We start from the raw sequence: 16,815 nt of genomic DNA on the forward strand, positions 1-16,815 counted from the left end.
TAAAATGTCCTCAGTCTCTGGACTTTCTTCCTTTCTTTTTACGAACCTCTGTCACAGTCTATGTGTGCTTGCACTCCTTTAAGCTGAAAATACAAATTTACTGGAATTAAATCATTTCTGTATCTGTAGAATAGATCTCCTGAGATAAAATGTTTTATTCTCTAAATTTTGTGATTTGTTAGATAAGTGTGTACTTAAATTTTTACATGTTTCTATATGGTTAGAATTGCTAATCTCTTTGCAACATCCTCTCCTTGTTTGGGGGTAGAGGGAGGCAGAACCATGTATACACTGTTTTCTCTGGGGAACCCTTCTTTCCACCAGGTAGAAACCATGTGTTTTGGATAGAATGGCTCAGCTGTGTAGGTAGATGCTGGCTGGTTTGCTGTGGCCCCTTCACTTCAGTTATTGGTCCCTTAATGGGCTCAGAACCCAATTACTGCCAGTATGATACCAAAATAATTAGTGAGGCCCCCATGAGGGAAGGAAGCTCTTATTTCCTTAGGAGATGCCAGATGATATAATTACTGCTGTTTGTAACACTGTTCTTGTTCAGAACCAGGCATAGGTAATTCTCCCCCTCCCTCCCTCCCTCCCTCCCTGTCTCTGTGTGTGTGTGTGTGTGTGTGTGTGTGTGTGTGTGTGTGTGTGTGTGTGTGTGTGTGTGTGTGTGTGTGTGTCTTTGTCAAACTAGAGTTATTGCTCTTGTTAAGAGAAACTGACACTTGGGTTTGGGCGGCTGAGGGGTAGGATTTGTTTTGGCTTTTTGATACAGGTTCTCAGTGTATAGTCCTGACTGGTCTACAACTTCTGGCTCTGAAGGTAACAGAATTATAGACATATATGACCCCCACCTTGGCCTGCTTTGGGTGAACTGGGTTTTGTTGTTGCTTTTATTTTCTCTTTGGCCAATTTTTGAGTTTACTAATTCCTCTGTATTGGTTTTCTCTGTCTTGCTTTGAGCACTTTATTTATTTCATTCATTTGCTTTACTCACTGAGTGTGGGTTTTAGTCATATCCTGAAGACTTTGTTTGGTAAATAGTGTACTTTGCTCCTTTTAAAAATATTTTTCTTAGGAAAAGTTTGAAACATACAAAAATGTATTTCAAATACTACTACCCAACTTTTAACAGTTGTCAGCATATTGCAGCTTTATCTCCTCTTCCAGCTCTGCATTAGTTTTTGCTTTTGATCTTTCAAATCAAACCTCAGATTGTTCTTAATACTTAAGTGTATTATATTACCTTTAGTAGATGTGAGGCTTAAATCATAACCACTTGACCATTGTCAAAATTATTAATACCCAATATGTATCATATATTCAGTTTACCAGATATCACAAAAAAGTACTTGGCTCTCCCCCTCCTATTTAACTTAAGCTGGCTCTTAGAAAATCTGGAAAAATAATTTCCTTTTTATAAAACTTTTTTTTATACAATTCATTTATGAACGTATAGGCCATCTGTACTGTGGGGTGTCAACATTTTGTATTTGGTTCACTGAATTTTGTGCTCTTCAACATGATTTTACAATCCTTGCATTTCATGTAAATTTAGAGCTGAAAACTAGGTCTAAACAATTTTCTTAATCTCAGGTATTTACCCTCCGCTCCTTGGAGGTCATCAAGAATATTTCATGAGGCTGGAGAGATGGTTCAGGTAGCATGTGCTGCTCCCCCACAAAAGGAGGACCAGGCACCTTTGCCCTCTGTCAAAGCCCAGACACAAACACATATGTACACACAAGTACACAAAATTAAAAATGAAAAGTTTTTATTTATTTATTTATTGTTTTAAGAAGGATCTTTATAGACATTGCTGAATGTTTATTTTGGTAGATCATGAGGAGTGATACCTGACTTAGAATAAGTCCAGTGACATCAGGATGCTTTTGAAGTTCTTTGTCAACCAGTTATCTAATAGGCTTAATGGTCATTTTGCTTGTTGCTTCGGTCTATTGTTTCACTGGAGTATTGGTTTCCTGTTGCAGCTGTTAAGATTACCATATTGTGCCTGAAATGAGTCTTGCTGAGCTAGTCAGAGGACCACTGGCTGGCTCCTTCTGGAGGTATCTGGGGCTCCCTTGCCTTTTCCCTTGATAGAAGCCACTCTTTAGCTTATAGGCCCTTCCTCCTATAGGTATACCTTTAGATATAAAATGCTCTCTGGGGTTTTTATGCATGCTAGGCCAGCTCTCTACCACTTATATATCCCTCTATATACACACCACTATATATACCCTCCATATACCACTCCGTGTCATTATTACCTAGACTGATCTTTTCTGCTTTTGTGTCCAAGAGTTGAGATTACACAAGTTGTTACCACACCTAGTTTTACCAGATGCTAGGCACCAAACCTGAGCTTGTGCTAGAGAGGATGCCCAAATAGTTAAGAGCACTTGCTCTTGTAAGGGATCCTGATTCAGTTCCCAGCACCCATGTGGTGTGGCTCACATCCATCTGTAACTCCAGTTTCAGGGGATCCGACATCCTAGTCTTACCTCTGCCAGCACCAGGCATGCACATGGTCCACAGACAAAATATTCCTACACATGAAATAAATCTAAAAAATAAAAATTACAGCAAAGAATCCCAGTACCTACTAACTACTCCCAACTGAGCTGTATCCCCAGACCAGCTTTTTTTTTTTAGATAGGATATCTTTTATTATTATTATTATTATTATTTAAATGTGTGTGTATAGGGAGGAGTATGTTCATGTAAGCGCAGTGCAGGTGTCCATGGGGGCATTGTTTGTGTCTCCTGGAACTGGAGTTACAGGTGGTTGTGAGCCACTAGATATAGGTGCTAGGAACCAAACTATTTTCAAGACCCTGTGTCTCCTTGTTTTCTGCTACAGCAGGATGGCCAGTGTTAGTATTTCTGCATCTGTAATGACCTGCCCTTGGGGTTCTGACAGGATTTGCCCTCACCTGCAGCCATTAAGATCAACTCCTGTACGCATTCACTATGTTCCCTTTTAAAGGGGCCCTGTCTACCTCCCTTTTTTTTCCTGCTTCTCTGCCTCTCTTTTTTTCTCTCTCTCCCTCCCCCTCTCCCTCCCTCTCTTCCCTCTCTCCCCCACAGCTCCTCTGCTCCTGTCCCCAGAGGCTCCTCTCCCTTCCCCCCTTTTTTCCCATTCACTTTCCCCCAATTAAAAACTCCACCCAAGTCCTGTCTTTCTCTCTAGCGCCACTTTTTAAAATTACAACATGGCCAATACTGTCTAAATCTGTCTCAGGCCTCAAGCCATTTCTCAGTGAGTTCTGGCTCAGTGGTGTTAACTGCCAGTGGGTTGCTTCTCATTCAAGCAAACTTAGATGCGTACTCCAGGCAAAATGAAAAAACATGTAGATATTTCTAGTTCAAATAGTAACTTCCAGGGTTTTTACTGTAATGTATATCTTATTTTGAAATTTTTTATTACCAGCACACATAAGGGTATAATAAATGTAACAATTGTCTATGTATGTCTTTAATATACATAGCCTATATCAGAATAAGGAAATGTCATGTCTTGTAATTTATTTTACAGTTCTCTGCTTTATATGTTCTAAAGGTAAAGTTTTAAATCCGTGTGTTTAAGATGTTTTTGCTTAGCTTCTATCCCTGACACCTGTTCTTTGTTTCCTTCCTCCCTTCCCATGGCTGAGAAGCTAGAACTACTAAGGTCTTGGGTGTGTAACATACATGCTTGCCTTCTGTTTTTCAAAATGTATATTAATTAGAATATACAATAGACCTTTGCAGTTTTGCTTTCTTACAAAAGATATGGTCTCAACTGCACCATTACATTTGAGAATGGACTGTTGTGAGCCCCAAGCTGTAATACACAGTATACATAGATGCTGCCTAGAAACCATTTTTCTTGGACTGCATCTTGGGAATGGTACTGTGCACCACAGCCTTTTACACTTTGTGCACTCAGATTTATTCATCTCGAGTGCTTCTGGAAGTTGTGTTTGTTGCCAAACTTTTTAAGCTGTTTCTCACTGTCTTCTACTTTTGCCTTATACATTGTTACTCACTTTGTATCTCGATAGCCTCTTGATCAGGGTTTGAAGTATGCCTGCACCACCCTTGCGCTCTGCGACTCCTGAGACCTGCCTGGAGTTGCAGCAGAGGACACTCCTCGTCCCTTGATGCTGATCTTCTGCTGTTCCGAGTGGTGGATTGTCTGTTTACCTTTTCCTCTCTGTGTGGTTCTGGTTTTCAATAGAAAGTATAGTTTGTGGACTAAGGAGGTGGCCCAATTAAGTACTTGCTTCACAAGCTTGAAAATTTGGCCAGGCATGGTGGCATTTAATCCCAGCACTCAAGGAGGCACAGAGGCAGGCAGATGTCAAGTGAGTTCCAGCCCAGCCCAGCATACATAGTGAGCCCCTGCTCCACCTCGGATCTGCTCCCAAAACCAAAGATGGTGTTGCACCCCTGTAATCCCAGGGCACTGGAGAGGCAGAAACAAGCAGCGATCCTGAGCCCCACTGTCAGCTAAGCCTAACTGAAGGTTGTCCTCTGCCCTTCATACCAAGAGTACAAGCTTGTCTGCATGTGTACACACATACAAATTATTCTTTGATGTTTGCAAATAGCATTCTCACTTGACAGATGAGATCCAAGTTCTTATTCCCCAGGTGGGAATCAGTTTTTCTCTTAAATTGTGGCATCCTAATCTTGAATTGATGTTTTGACTACCTAAGTTAGGATATTGGGAAAATTACTTTGCTCTTATATAGTCATGATACTTGTATGAATGCAGTTTAATGTGGAATTAATTCTTTACACAGACAGGAAGTGTTTTCAGGAAGTCTTTTTGTTTGCTTGCTTGCTTTTTGAGACGGGGTTTTACTGTGTAACAACAGCCCTGGCTGTCCTGCAACTCTGTAGACCAGGCTGGCCTTGAACTCACAGAGATCCACCTGCTTCTGCCTCCCAAGTGCTGGGATTAAAGGTGTGTACCACCAGCACAACTTCAGGAAGTCTTTAAAACAAAAAATGAAATTTAATTCCTAAGAGCTGATATCTTAGAAAGGTAGTACTGAATTCGTTGCTATTTGGATAGAATTTGTCTTAAACTTAATCTTACAATTTTTGTTTTGTTTTGTTTTTGAAACAATCTCATGAACCCAGGCTGGCCTAGAATTTTCTGTGTATCCAAAAATGTCCTTGAACAGCAGATACTCTTATCTTTGGAAGTCTTAAGCATTTGCATCCATCCTTTTGTATCCATAACAAAGCTTTAATCTAGCTTGCAGAAGTTTGTAAGAAGAAAGGTAAGAACCATCCAAATAAAATCCTCAGGTTATAAATTGCTGGCCCTGGTCAGTTATCAGAGTATTTTGTTTCTTGTTCAGTGGGATTTGTAGTGAGAGGAGAATCTCTCCTTTGTAACCATTTAATTTCTTGTCCTTCTCCCCAAAGTATTATTACCTATTGATGTTGAGGCTGGATTGCTGTGGGCTCTAGAGCAGCTTTGAATGAAGCCTCTCTTCAAAGTCATGGTGGTGCGTGCCTTTAATTCCAGCACTGGAGAGGTATGGGGAGGGGAATCTCTTGCCCAGGTGTGGTGGCACATGTCTTTAATATGAGCTCTGTGACTTCAAGGCCAGCCTGGTCTACAGAGTGAGTTCCAGGACAGCCAGGGCTACATAGTTAGACCCTGTCTTGAAACAATAAAGAAGGGGTGTGGGACTAAGGAGCCATGCAAGGCAAGTGATAATCTTGGGTGAAGATTCAGGAACAAATGTTCACTTTTAAGGCCTGTTTTTTGTTAGTTTGTTTGTTTTTGTGGAGGGGAGGGGCGATAATGTGTAACCTGCTGGGTGTGTGGTGCTGTAGTTAGGCTGTAGTCAGCCAGTGCTGCTCTCCGGGATTTCAGAGCAGTTCTGTATGGTTTTTCTGAAGGCTTATGTAGATTTTTTTTGTTGTGGTGGTGTGATGTTAGGAATTGAACTTACTTGTTGACACAGTAGCAGTTTCTACCATTTTTCCTTTTTCAAACCTCTCTAAAAGCCGTTGGTTTTGCTTTGTTTTGTTTTATTTTTTTCTGCTCCATGGCACTGAGTGTAAGGTTGAAGTTTTACTAGACTAGTCAAGGCTGTGATGTCTGCCACTGAGTACTGGGGTAAAGCCCTGAGACCTTGGGTCTCCCAGTCAAAACAGGTCTTCTGATTAGGCTCCACTTACTTTCTTAAGTAAGTCAGACTTACATATAGCTTCCAAAATTTTTTGTCTTTTTTAAAGTAGATTCCAAACTTTAGAAACTTAGAAGCAAATAGAATATCATGTTCTTTGAGATTTTAGAGACAGTTTTTCCTAATTGACATAATTTCTAAAGCTATTTGCCTTTCTTAATAATTTCATTATAGTAAACTTAATATTTGGGAACATTTACTCTTCGTTATTTGTATTATTTTTGCATGTGGTTACATTACCAGCCAGGTATGAGAGTAAAGTAAGCCCTGGTGGGAACCATAACTCAGGGCAACTAGAAAGCAGGCTGTTAGCAGGACCTGATATCATCTGTTTTGGACTGGGGGTGGACGTTTGGTTGGTTAGGTATGAAGAATAGTCAGCTTCATTTCTGTAGAATTCTCTTAACTTATAGTTTTGTTGGGATCTAACATTTGTTCTACCCTTTAGGAAAAAGTTACATGTTTTATTCACCTGACATACATTGTCTTAAATATTTTTAAAATGTATTTTATTTTATTAGCCGTATGCATATGTTATTTCAATAGTTACTAGAGTAGAGTTTCACTTGATGGATTGTGCTCATTTAGTGCTAGCACCCTCAATAGCAAGAGACCTACTCTAGGCCAAGCTCTCTGAGGTGTCATCACAACTGACAGAGACCCGCCCACCTAAATCTACAAACATGACAGGTAACAGTTAACCAGTAACAACTTAGCCACGGTGATCTGAATCATATCTGAGCAAGATTCTAAACTCAGGGATATATAGTCAGTTCGCCAGTGCTGAACTAAACTACAAAAACATATTTTCACATTACCAAGAAGTACATGTCCCTATAAGCCAGAATAGCAGTCATTAAAGAAAAAATTCTTACACTTTCTGTCACTTCTTGAAGAGAAACATAGAATTAGGGGAGGAAAACAAGATACTGTGGCAGAGTGAGATGCCTCAGTGGGCTAAAAGATTGGCAAAATAAGACCCTGTCTCAAAAAGGTGTAAGTTGAGAACCAAATCCTTCAAATTGTCCCCTGACTTCCACATGTACTACGTGGCATATGCATGCCCCACCACAAACACACACACACACACACACCCTTAATAAATGTTTTAAGACTGTCTGTGTAGTCCTGACTGTCGTTGAACTCACTCTCATTCTAAACCAGGCTAGCCTAAGTGATCTGCCTGCCTCTGCTTCCCGAGTACTGGAATTAAAGGCTTGCAACACCACCACCAGGCTCGAGCGGGCAGGCATGTGCTAAGCAAAAAAGCTGGCAAGATGTCTCAGTGTGGGTGAAGGTGCTTGCCCCAGTTCTAATGACCTGAGCTCTATCTCTGGAATCCATATGGTGGAAAGAGAGAACTGACTCCCAAAAGTTGCGCTGTGACATCCCACCACATACCTGATAAATGAGTGTATTTTATTTTTTTAATGAGAAAACATTAAACATTTACTATTAAAAAAAATAAAGGCTATATGAAAGAAACTAAAGAGCTATCTGTTTCTCTTCCTGAACTTGTACTGTTTTATCTTAGGCTGCTGAATTGTGTGTGATGATAAATATCAGTGAAAAAATTCAACTTTTATATATTCATTATTAGGGTATTGTTGTGTAGCTCTGGTTGCCCTAGAAACTCACTCAGTATACCAGGCTGTCTTTGAACTCACAAAGATCTACCTGCTTCTGCCCCCGAGTACTGGGATCAAACCCATGAGTCACTAAGCCTGGCTTGCAAGCTTACTTAAACATAGTCATAGAAGGGGCTTACACCAATAAAAGTATAATCTGAGCCATATATATTTACCAATTTTTAGCTGTTCAGAGAGATGAAAATATAACCTAGTCACCAGTCTCAGTATGAGTGATCAAACTGAGATCACCATCCTTTGTCGATAACTAGGGTAGCATGTCTGGTGTAAGTCATTTTATTCTATAATTTTTTTAGGTGTGGGCGTGTCATCACCTTAGAGGCAGTGTGACCTGGGAGAATAGAGATAATAAATAAGGCAGACTAAAGTCTCATGCAGTAGCCAACTTTATTCAGAACATCAGACATTTATACTCTGAGGGGTAAGAAGAGACACACGTGTAAAGTGTATAATCACAAGCGTAAGCTGAATATGGCAAAAACATTTTTCCATAGAAGCATATGAAGGGTAGTGTAAGCATTTAACCGAATAACAGCAGCAAGCAATAATGAATGGTCTTAAGTATTTCATTCCTATTCACTACACCTGGGTTCACAAGAGTCTTGTTTGCTTGGAGCTTTCTCACAATCGCTCAGAATTCTTCCCACACGATTCTATCTGTGGACCGTATTTCAACAGAAGGGGCTTATATCTTTAAGTCCTGAAATACTCTCCTCACTTTTTCCAGCTTCTTTGTGTTCTCTTTCTTTATGTCTTCTCTTAGAATACGTTAGACTGTCTTATTCTCTACTCCATGATTTACTTTTTAGATTTTTTTTTTTTTTTTTTGGCTAGGCCAGGAATCAAACCTAGAAGCTTGCACATGTTGGCAAGTGATCTACCACTGAGCTACATCCCCAGCTCTGAAACTACAGTCTGTGCCCAGGAAAACCAAAAAAGACCACCAGATAACCAGAACTGGAGTTAGAGTTGTGAGCTAACATGTTAGTGCTAGGGATCAAAATGGGGTCCTCTGCAAGAGCAGCAAGTACTTTTAACAATAAGTCATATCTTCCCACCCTCTTTTATAGAGAGGGTGTGTGTGTGTGTGTGTGTGTGTGTGTGTGTGTGTGTGTGTGTGTGTGTGTGTGTGTGTGTTACAGATGTTTGTCAGTCTTAGCAAATGCTCTAACTTGCTGAGCCATCTCTTCAACTCCCTGCCATCTTACCTTTGAACTTTAGACTTTTAGCTTCTATATTGTAGTTCATTAGTGAATATCTTTTATCCTGCTATGAAATTTCTTCATTTTTTGAGTGCCTACCTTCTGTTAATTTTTTTATCTTTGGGTAGGACTTCTGGGCAGAAAGGATGATGGGGATTTAAATGCAAACCATTAGGGTTCTAGTCTCGTGAATCTGAGTACTCCCCAGAGATGCTCATCTCCCAATCCAGTCAAAAAGCATCTACGTGTTGCTATGCTCCTGGTCTTCTGCTTTTCCCTTAGATATACTTTCTGTTTAGGGCAGGGCCCTTTTTGGGAATGATTTAGTGAATTGAAGAGTGTGTCTATGTTCTAACATTTTACCTTGAGCAATCAGGAAGCTTATTCCATGTTCCTTGAGGAATGAAAACCAAAATCACCAGTGTTCACCTTTGAGGCAACTATAGGTCACACCTTCTGTATTTCAGCATACTGAAGGTAACTAACCATAGTTATCAGAACTCAGGAGCAAGTTGGATGTTTTGTGGTACACATTTAACATTTATTTTGTATTTCATATAGATAGGCTAGGTTGGTTTCTCAAGTGCTGATATTATAAGCCAACATTACAGCACCTTTATGTTTTTTTGAGACAACATCTTACTCTGTAGCGCACTGTGACCTCGAACTCCCAGTACTCTCTACCTCAGTCTCCTGAGTCCTGGGAGTACAGGGCGCCACCACACCCAGTTAACCACAGATTTAACCAGTTCACTGGGGTCTCCTTGTACAGCAGGCACTGTGCCCGAGTGTACTCGTGTTGAGTCCACCGAAGGTCCCTCGACAGCCGACTTCCTGTCTTGTGGGTCCTTACCTCTTTTACCCTTCTCATCTCCCTCTCCACAGTAGAGACCTCAGTAACAAAAGAACAACAACAAAAACACTTGTTCTGGTTGCTGGTTGATTCTTCTCCAGGGAGAGACACCCTACAGACCATAGTAATAACACAGAAGGGAAGGCAGCTTGGTGCCTACAGAGGCTTTAGGAAGCTGTATCACTCAGTGACTGCTGGCAACTTGGAGATGCCCTTGGGTCTGTAAAGCAGTGCACATTCTTTGCCTTCAGTGATGTATGTCATGGAGGGCTGTGACACCCCAACTTGCATATGCTTCCCTATTCAACAGCCCCCATCTCCAGCCTGAACTCCTCGTTCTTTAGTCTGCAGTCCAATTAGAGCAGCTCTTCCCACTCCCTCAAGCCGAGAGTCTCTGCTGTGCCCAACACAGTGCTGCCGCCTTCTAAGTATGTGTCAAGTCTTTGTTCACTGCTGCAAATCCTTGAGTGTAGACAGAACTGCAGAAGGCCTCTTCTTCCCTTTCCACACTAAAAATACCCCTGGGAGGCACATATTATCCAGACCTGGTGGCTTATACCTGTATGTAATCCAGTCACCAGAGAGGGAAGCTGAAGCCGAAGAACCTCTAGTGAAACTTTGTCAAAAGTGAGAGGAGGGGGCAGCCTTTACCCGTCTTAAGGTCGAGCCTGTGCATGTGGGTCTCACTGACCTATCAGTGTACGTCAGAAGTGTGTTCATGTCATCTCAGTAGAGGTTCAAAGTGATGTATGTGTACAAATTCAAGTCGTTGTCACTAGACACAATGCGGCAGAACTAACCAGCTTGCAAAAAAGGAAGCACCCTGAGGACAGAGGTTCTGCACTGTTCGACTCAATGTGGTGAGAGAGGAACACTGCAGGCTGCTCTGTGCAGATGGGACCCTGCATAAACCTGTGAAGAGGGCTCCACAGTTAGGGAGTTTGTTATGTTGGTCATTGAGGAATGAAACAGGGATTTGTAGTAGAGGTGGGGGAGGAGAATCAGACCCTAGAGAATGAGATGTGCTCCACCAGGGAGTGCTCTTGGGGGTGGGGGTGGGGGTGGGGTAAAATGCTTTTCCTGGCAGGCCGTCTACTGTGTGAGGTCCTCGGAACTTTTTTCTTTTGGTGACACTGTTGCTGGTGGCCTCGACTTCTGTACCCTTGTCTCGGGGTTGCCTCCTCTCTTTAGGTGTCTAACTTAGCAACTCCTCGCCCCCTCTCAGGCCACAGAACTCTTGTGAAGTTGGTCGGCTCCCGGGCGCTCTGGGGACCCTGCAGCGGGCGGGGCGGGCGGCCGGTCTGACGTGTCTCGGCGGGATTGGAGCCGCCGCCCTATATAGCAGCGGCGGCCCGGGCGCCGCGCCTCGGAGCGTCCCGGCTTCTCCCGCGCGGCGGCAGCGACAGACGGACACACTCTCGGGCGGCCACACTCACGAGTGAGAATCTGGCGAGCTGGTGGGCGGGAGTGCCAGTGGCGGGGCAGCGGGGGGCTTGCTGCCGGGCACGGTCGGGGTCGGTTCCCCAGCTCCGCGGCCGCACTGGCGCCTGGTCTCCCGCTACCGCGACGGGCGGGGGCCGCTACGTGTCACTCTGCGCATGGCCGCGCCGGAGCGCAGAAACTTTCCCAAGTCCGCCACGCGCCGCGGGTCTGTTTGCGGGCCCGGGCAGCCTAGACTAGTTAGTTCACCGGGCCGGCCGCCGCGGTGGGGGAGGGGAGCGACCTGGCCAGGTTGGTGACGTGGGCAACCGAGCCGGCCCCTCCCCCGCACCCCTTCCCCCAGCTCGGCCGCACCGGCCCTACGGGCTGTGGACAGGACCCGGGTCAGTGGCGCCCTAGTTCGCGCGGCAGGCTGGGATCTTCACCCGGGGCCCCTACGTCCCGCCCGGTGCCTCGCTGCACCTCCACCTGCGGCGTTCGGCTACGTGGTCACTGGAGGACTCCCGGCCCAAGTACTACTTGGATGCGCCCCAGGGTCCATGGGTGAAAAATACATTACGGAAAAATACCGAATTTGGATGAAAGGCTAGGAGGCCGAACAGGATACTGTCCCTTTAAGCCTGTCCCCGCCCGCGGGCGCTCTTGGCCGGTGGGAGGGCCATGCTGAGGTGGCATCTGCGAAAGTTCCTCCCAGGCTGGGTCTCTGACTTCCAGAGCTGGGTAAAGCACTAGGCCGGCCTTGGTGGTCACAGACTTAGAGTTTGTTATCTCAGCGGAGCTGGGTTGTCTTAATTTTGGAGTTTGTACTCTTGAGTGTTGGGGTGTGGGGGGACCTTCACAAGACTTCTAATGACATGAAAGTAAACAGTTTCACCTCTGGTTTTCGCTGCCCTCCATGCGAACTGCTCTAGTGTCTAAAGAACTTAGGTCCCTCTAGTTGAAGCTGATAATGCTATTCTTTCTGGAGCCTTCCTGGATTCTCTTCACATACTATTGCCCCTTACATAAGTAGTTGGCACAGCCTAGCACAGGGGAATCAGTTTAAATACTTCCTTATTCAGAAGTTAAAAAAAATCTTCACTTACCAGCCATTTCTGTTTTCTGCCTTAACCAGGTTTCAAGCTGCCACCGCTTCACCCTTTTCTTGTAGAAGTCCCTGTTGCTCCTGGTTCTTGGAGGAAGGGAGGCCTCCCTTGGCTTCTTCTGCCTCTCTTCCTTTAGTTCTAGTTCTGCGTGTTGAGAACTGACTTTTCTGCCATGTTTATTTATGCTCTAAGAAGCAATTTGTAAGTTGTAGATAAAGGTTTGCGTTGGGTGCTGAGGGACTGGAGACTGTAAAGGACCTGCCCCCACTGGAGAAGACTTGAGTGAGCCATGGAGCGACCAGAAGAGGAAAGAGTCCAGATTTCATCCTATCTTGATGAACCTTTACAGGGAGGCAGGGGAACTGGACTCCCAGGAGCGCTCTCTTTTCTCTGGTGTACTTGAAAATCAGGTTAGAGTAATGCTCCATCTCTTTCGGTCCTGACTTGTACGACTCAATCTAGCAAAGTGTGAGATACCAAATCTTGGGCTCCTAGTCTCTTGAAAGTTCAGCCAGTGGAGGCGCAGGACGGAGAGTGTGCTCAGCTGTGCTGACTGCTGTGCAGCGTGAGCATCCAGGTGCAGCAGGTCCAGCCTCTGAGTATTGTCAGTAGAGGTAAGGCCGGAAGCAGTGGCTGCAGGTGGGTGTAAAGCTGGAGGGACCGTTGCTTAGGTTCTGCTGTTAAAACAAATGCAGGTGGGCTCCAGCTGTGCATTACTGGAAACATAGAAGGCATGAACTGGCCTTCTGGAGTAAGTAAAGCTTCTTACTCCAGCGTCACCAGTGGAGATGGGTGTGTATTTGCATACAGGTATCAGGTACGTGCTTTAAATTAGTCTTTAATATGGTTTTGAGCCCTTAATTTAAAAAAAAAAAAAGGCCTGAATAGACTCTGTTCAATATATCTCTTAATTGTGATCCCCGGTGAGTCTTGTCAACCTGTCTGGAATTTTTTAGAAGTTCACTCTCCTGTCCCGGTTGCTAGAGGGTATTTGTGCTTGTCAGGAGCTCTGGAAACTGCTCCAATTTCTTCCTTGGCAGTGACAGTGAGCTTAGACTTGGAGGTGCTTTTGGTAGCTGCTTGATTGGCTGTGAGTACTCGTGGGAAGGGTGCCTAGGTGTGGGAGCGTGCCGAAAAGAATCTGTGCAAGGCAGTGTATGCTATAGGGCTGGTGTAGCTGTTCTGTACTCAAGACTTACCTTGTCCTGGAAAGCAGGGCACCGGCCAGTGACTGACCCAGAAACAAAGACATAGTTGAGGTCACATGGGCGGGTGAACCTGGTAAAGTGGGGTGGGCATCTGGGTTTAAGACGTGATAGCAGCACACACTTTGGCCTCAAATCAGGAGGCAGGGGCAGGTGGATTTCTTGAGTTCAATGCCAACAAGATCTACATAGAGATCTTTGTCTCAAGACCAAAAAAGGGTGTTTAGAGAATAGTTTTTGCCCTGCTCTGGTGGCCTTTGAATCTTGCAATTTTATGACCTGATTTTTAAATTTCTGTGGATTAGAAGGGACTGAAGGACCTTTTTTTTTTTTTACAGGACAATGGCAAGAACAAAGGAACTGCAAAATTAACAAGGATTCTTTTTGGTTTTGTTTTTGAGAAAGGTCTCACTTTGAAACCCAGTCTGGCCTCAAACTCAGAGATCCACCTGCCTCTGCCTCCCAAGCCCACCACTGTGGGCTCTGTCATGGAACCCTTGGGCACTCTGAAAGCTCAAACACTAGATCTGCATTCTGCAGAGTCAGCCTGACAGAAGTCACAAGGACCCAGTGTACAGATCACTTGTAAGATCCCTCGAAGGGTTGTCCTGAGAGTTCTAGACATTCAAGTTTTACTGAAATGTCTACTTCAAAGTTAGTAGCCTAACACCTGAGCTTTTGTAGTGTTTTCCCCTAAGAGGTCTGCCTAGCTGTTGGAATTACTGGAAGCCACATGTAAAGAATGTTTAACCCTTTGTTTGTTGAAAGGTGAAAGGATCTGAGTTAATAAAGCATGAATAAGTAACCTTTCTGGGTTTTTTTCTCCCTTTCTGTCCTATACCAGTAAAAGCTGGCAGGCTGACAGAGGCAACCTCGGGACGGACTTTCTGGCTACTGACCATTTTGCTGGTAAGTTTGAGTGCCCTTCCTGAAGACTTTTCTATTCGTGGAACACAAAGATGTGTAAGTTACTTCCTAAGTGTGAATTATGTTTTTTTCAGGATTTGGGGCTTTTAATACGCTTTAGGAATACTGAGCTTTCTAAAGTTGAAAGAGGTCTTACTTTTTTGTCATGAAGTTTGGGTTTTTTTTTGTTTGTTTGTTTTTGATACATTTTTTTGTGTGTGTGGCCCTAGCTGTCCTAGAACTCACTTTGTAGACCAGACTGGCCTTAGAGATCCACCTGCCTCTGCCTCCTGAGTGCTGGAATTAAAGGTGTACCACACCCAGCTGCATAATTTATTAAAGTACTTGCATTTGGCCAAGATGCGATGCTCATAAGACTGGTGCATAATGGTGTAAAGAAAATGAGTTCTTCCTCCCTCTGGTGTTGTGAAGCTGCCTAGAATGATTACAGAAGGGCAGAGAAGCTGATACCTGTGTCTAAATACTTTACAAGTAAGGGAGTGGGAACTTCAGAGCCAGTGTCCAGACTGTCCTAAAATAATGACTGCTGTGTGTGGAGCCAGTTTCCTCTCTTCTGAGTGAATCTCCCCACACTGGACAAGGGTGGCCTGAGATAGTCAGCAGGTTCAGGCATTTAGCACAATGTGTGCCTGCTTTACCGACACCATGAAGCACTGGGAAGTTTCTTTCCTAAGATGTTGAAGTGGTTCTTATGACCTCTGAATAAATACCGTGTACATCCTAGTTGCAATAATTGTCATTTTTATACTTTTTATAAGCACCAGGAGGCATATGTTGACCAATTAAGAGAATGATCCTGGGATTGATCTGTGCTAGAGCTGGGTCAGGTGGGTAACAGATTCCAGTAGTCCCGCCTGTGATTTGGGGGAGGGTAACAAGCTGTTACCAAGGCCCTCTCACTGGCTCCTACAGTGGATAGGTGGTAAAGATTGTAAGCAGTGGGCGTGCAATAAATAACAAGGTCTCTTGGCCAGGTCTTGTCTACTTTGTAACAGAGTCCCTGAAAAAACAGTGAATCTTGTGAGCTAGGACCCTGCATTTCCGGTGTTCACTTTCAGTTGAAAGCTTGAAGAATAATTTGTATCAGCCTTGTGAGGAAAATAAATACTATAGTTTCAGTAAGACTGAACCATTTGAAATAACAGTCCTATAGATCATTATGAGTTAGCTGTACTTGGATTTTCTCCTCCTTGATTACCTTTCTCTTGATGTAGTGTCTTACTAGGATTGTGTGTGGACGTGAGATCAACCATGAGCTCTGTTGCAGTTTTGACCCAAGAGAGTTTTGCTGAACATCGAAGTGGGCTGGTTCCACAACAGATCAAAGGTGACAGACCTTTCCCTTGTTAGCTTAGCTTCGGATACTGGGCTCCTGCTAATTTGTATTAGTTGGTTACAATTGGGTTGGACAGGTGTGAGGAATGACTCCAGAAACCGTGAGGTGTGTGAGCAGTTTCCTAGCAATCCAATTAATCTGACAATTGACAATTAATGGGATCCTTTACAGAATTGCTGCCCCAAATTATGGGCACGAAAATACTGGCTGTGAAGCATCCCAAGACGTTGTAATCGTAAAATCTGTGCTCTTGAAGGCCACTGGCCAAGATGAGACCAACACTGCCCAGTGGCCTTCAAGAGCACAGAATACAATTTAGAAGTTTTCCAAACCCAGGTTAAATAAAAGGGAGCAGGTGACAGCACCACCACCATCCCCCCCTTCACCTCATCCCCCACCCCCCAAGCGTGTGCCAGTAGTTTCAGATTAAAGCTTTGCTATTTAAATTAAACCAGGCTGGTCTGATCTCAAACTCATGAACCTTTTGCTTCTGGAATTGTAGACATGTGCCATTATCCACTTAATATACTTATGTACCCCAATTTTTGTAAAAATATAGTCATTGTAACATCTCAATATGAAAATACTTTAAAGCTGGGCTGGAGAGATGGCTCAGCCATTAGAGGCTAGGCTCACAACTAAAAATATCGTAAAGCCAGCTATTTAACTTTTAGTATATATTTATACAGAGCATTTGATTTGAATGTTAGGGTTTTTTTGGGGGAGTTAATCCAAAGTCTTTGGGGCTGACAAGACAACTCAGTAGGTAATGGTGCCTACTTGCCAAACTGGATTTGATCCCAGCACCTACACAGTTGAAGGAAAGAGCTGACTCCTGCAAGTTTTCCTCTGACCTCCATATGCAACTCAATGTGCGTACATATGCACATATGCAAATAAATACAGATCTTCCGAATTTTT

At 43.8% G+C, this 16,815-nt stretch overlaps 1 protein-coding gene across 2 annotated transcripts in view; it reads left to right on the forward strand.

Moving 5' to 3' along the window:
- The window catches only part of LOC101834381 (high density lipoprotein binding protein), a 64,808-nt gene that overhangs the window by 17,151 nt on the left and 30,842 nt on the right, over positions 1-16,815 (forward strand). Inside the window, exons 1-3 of one of the 2 annotated variants that reach the window (XM_005077197.4) lie at positions 11,203-11,339; positions 14,476-14,540; positions 15,773-15,885. In XM_005077197.4, the coding sequence (XP_005077254.1) occupies positions 15,810-15,885 (76 nt within the window). In that variant the 5' untranslated portion in view covers positions 11,203-11,339; positions 14,476-14,540; positions 15,773-15,809. Of the gene's footprint in view, positions 1-11,202; positions 11,340-14,475; positions 14,541-15,772; positions 15,886-16,815 lie in introns of those variants that run through there. The other variant, XM_005077198.4, reaches the window with a different exon arrangement.

Source organism: Mesocricetus auratus, unplaced genomic scaffold (assembly GCF_017639785.1).
Source record: "Mesocricetus auratus isolate SY011 unplaced genomic scaffold, BCM_Maur_2.0 Super-Scaffold_100010, whole genome shotgun sequence".
Lineage (NCBI taxonomy): Eukaryota > Metazoa > Chordata > Mammalia > Rodentia > Cricetidae > Mesocricetus > Mesocricetus auratus.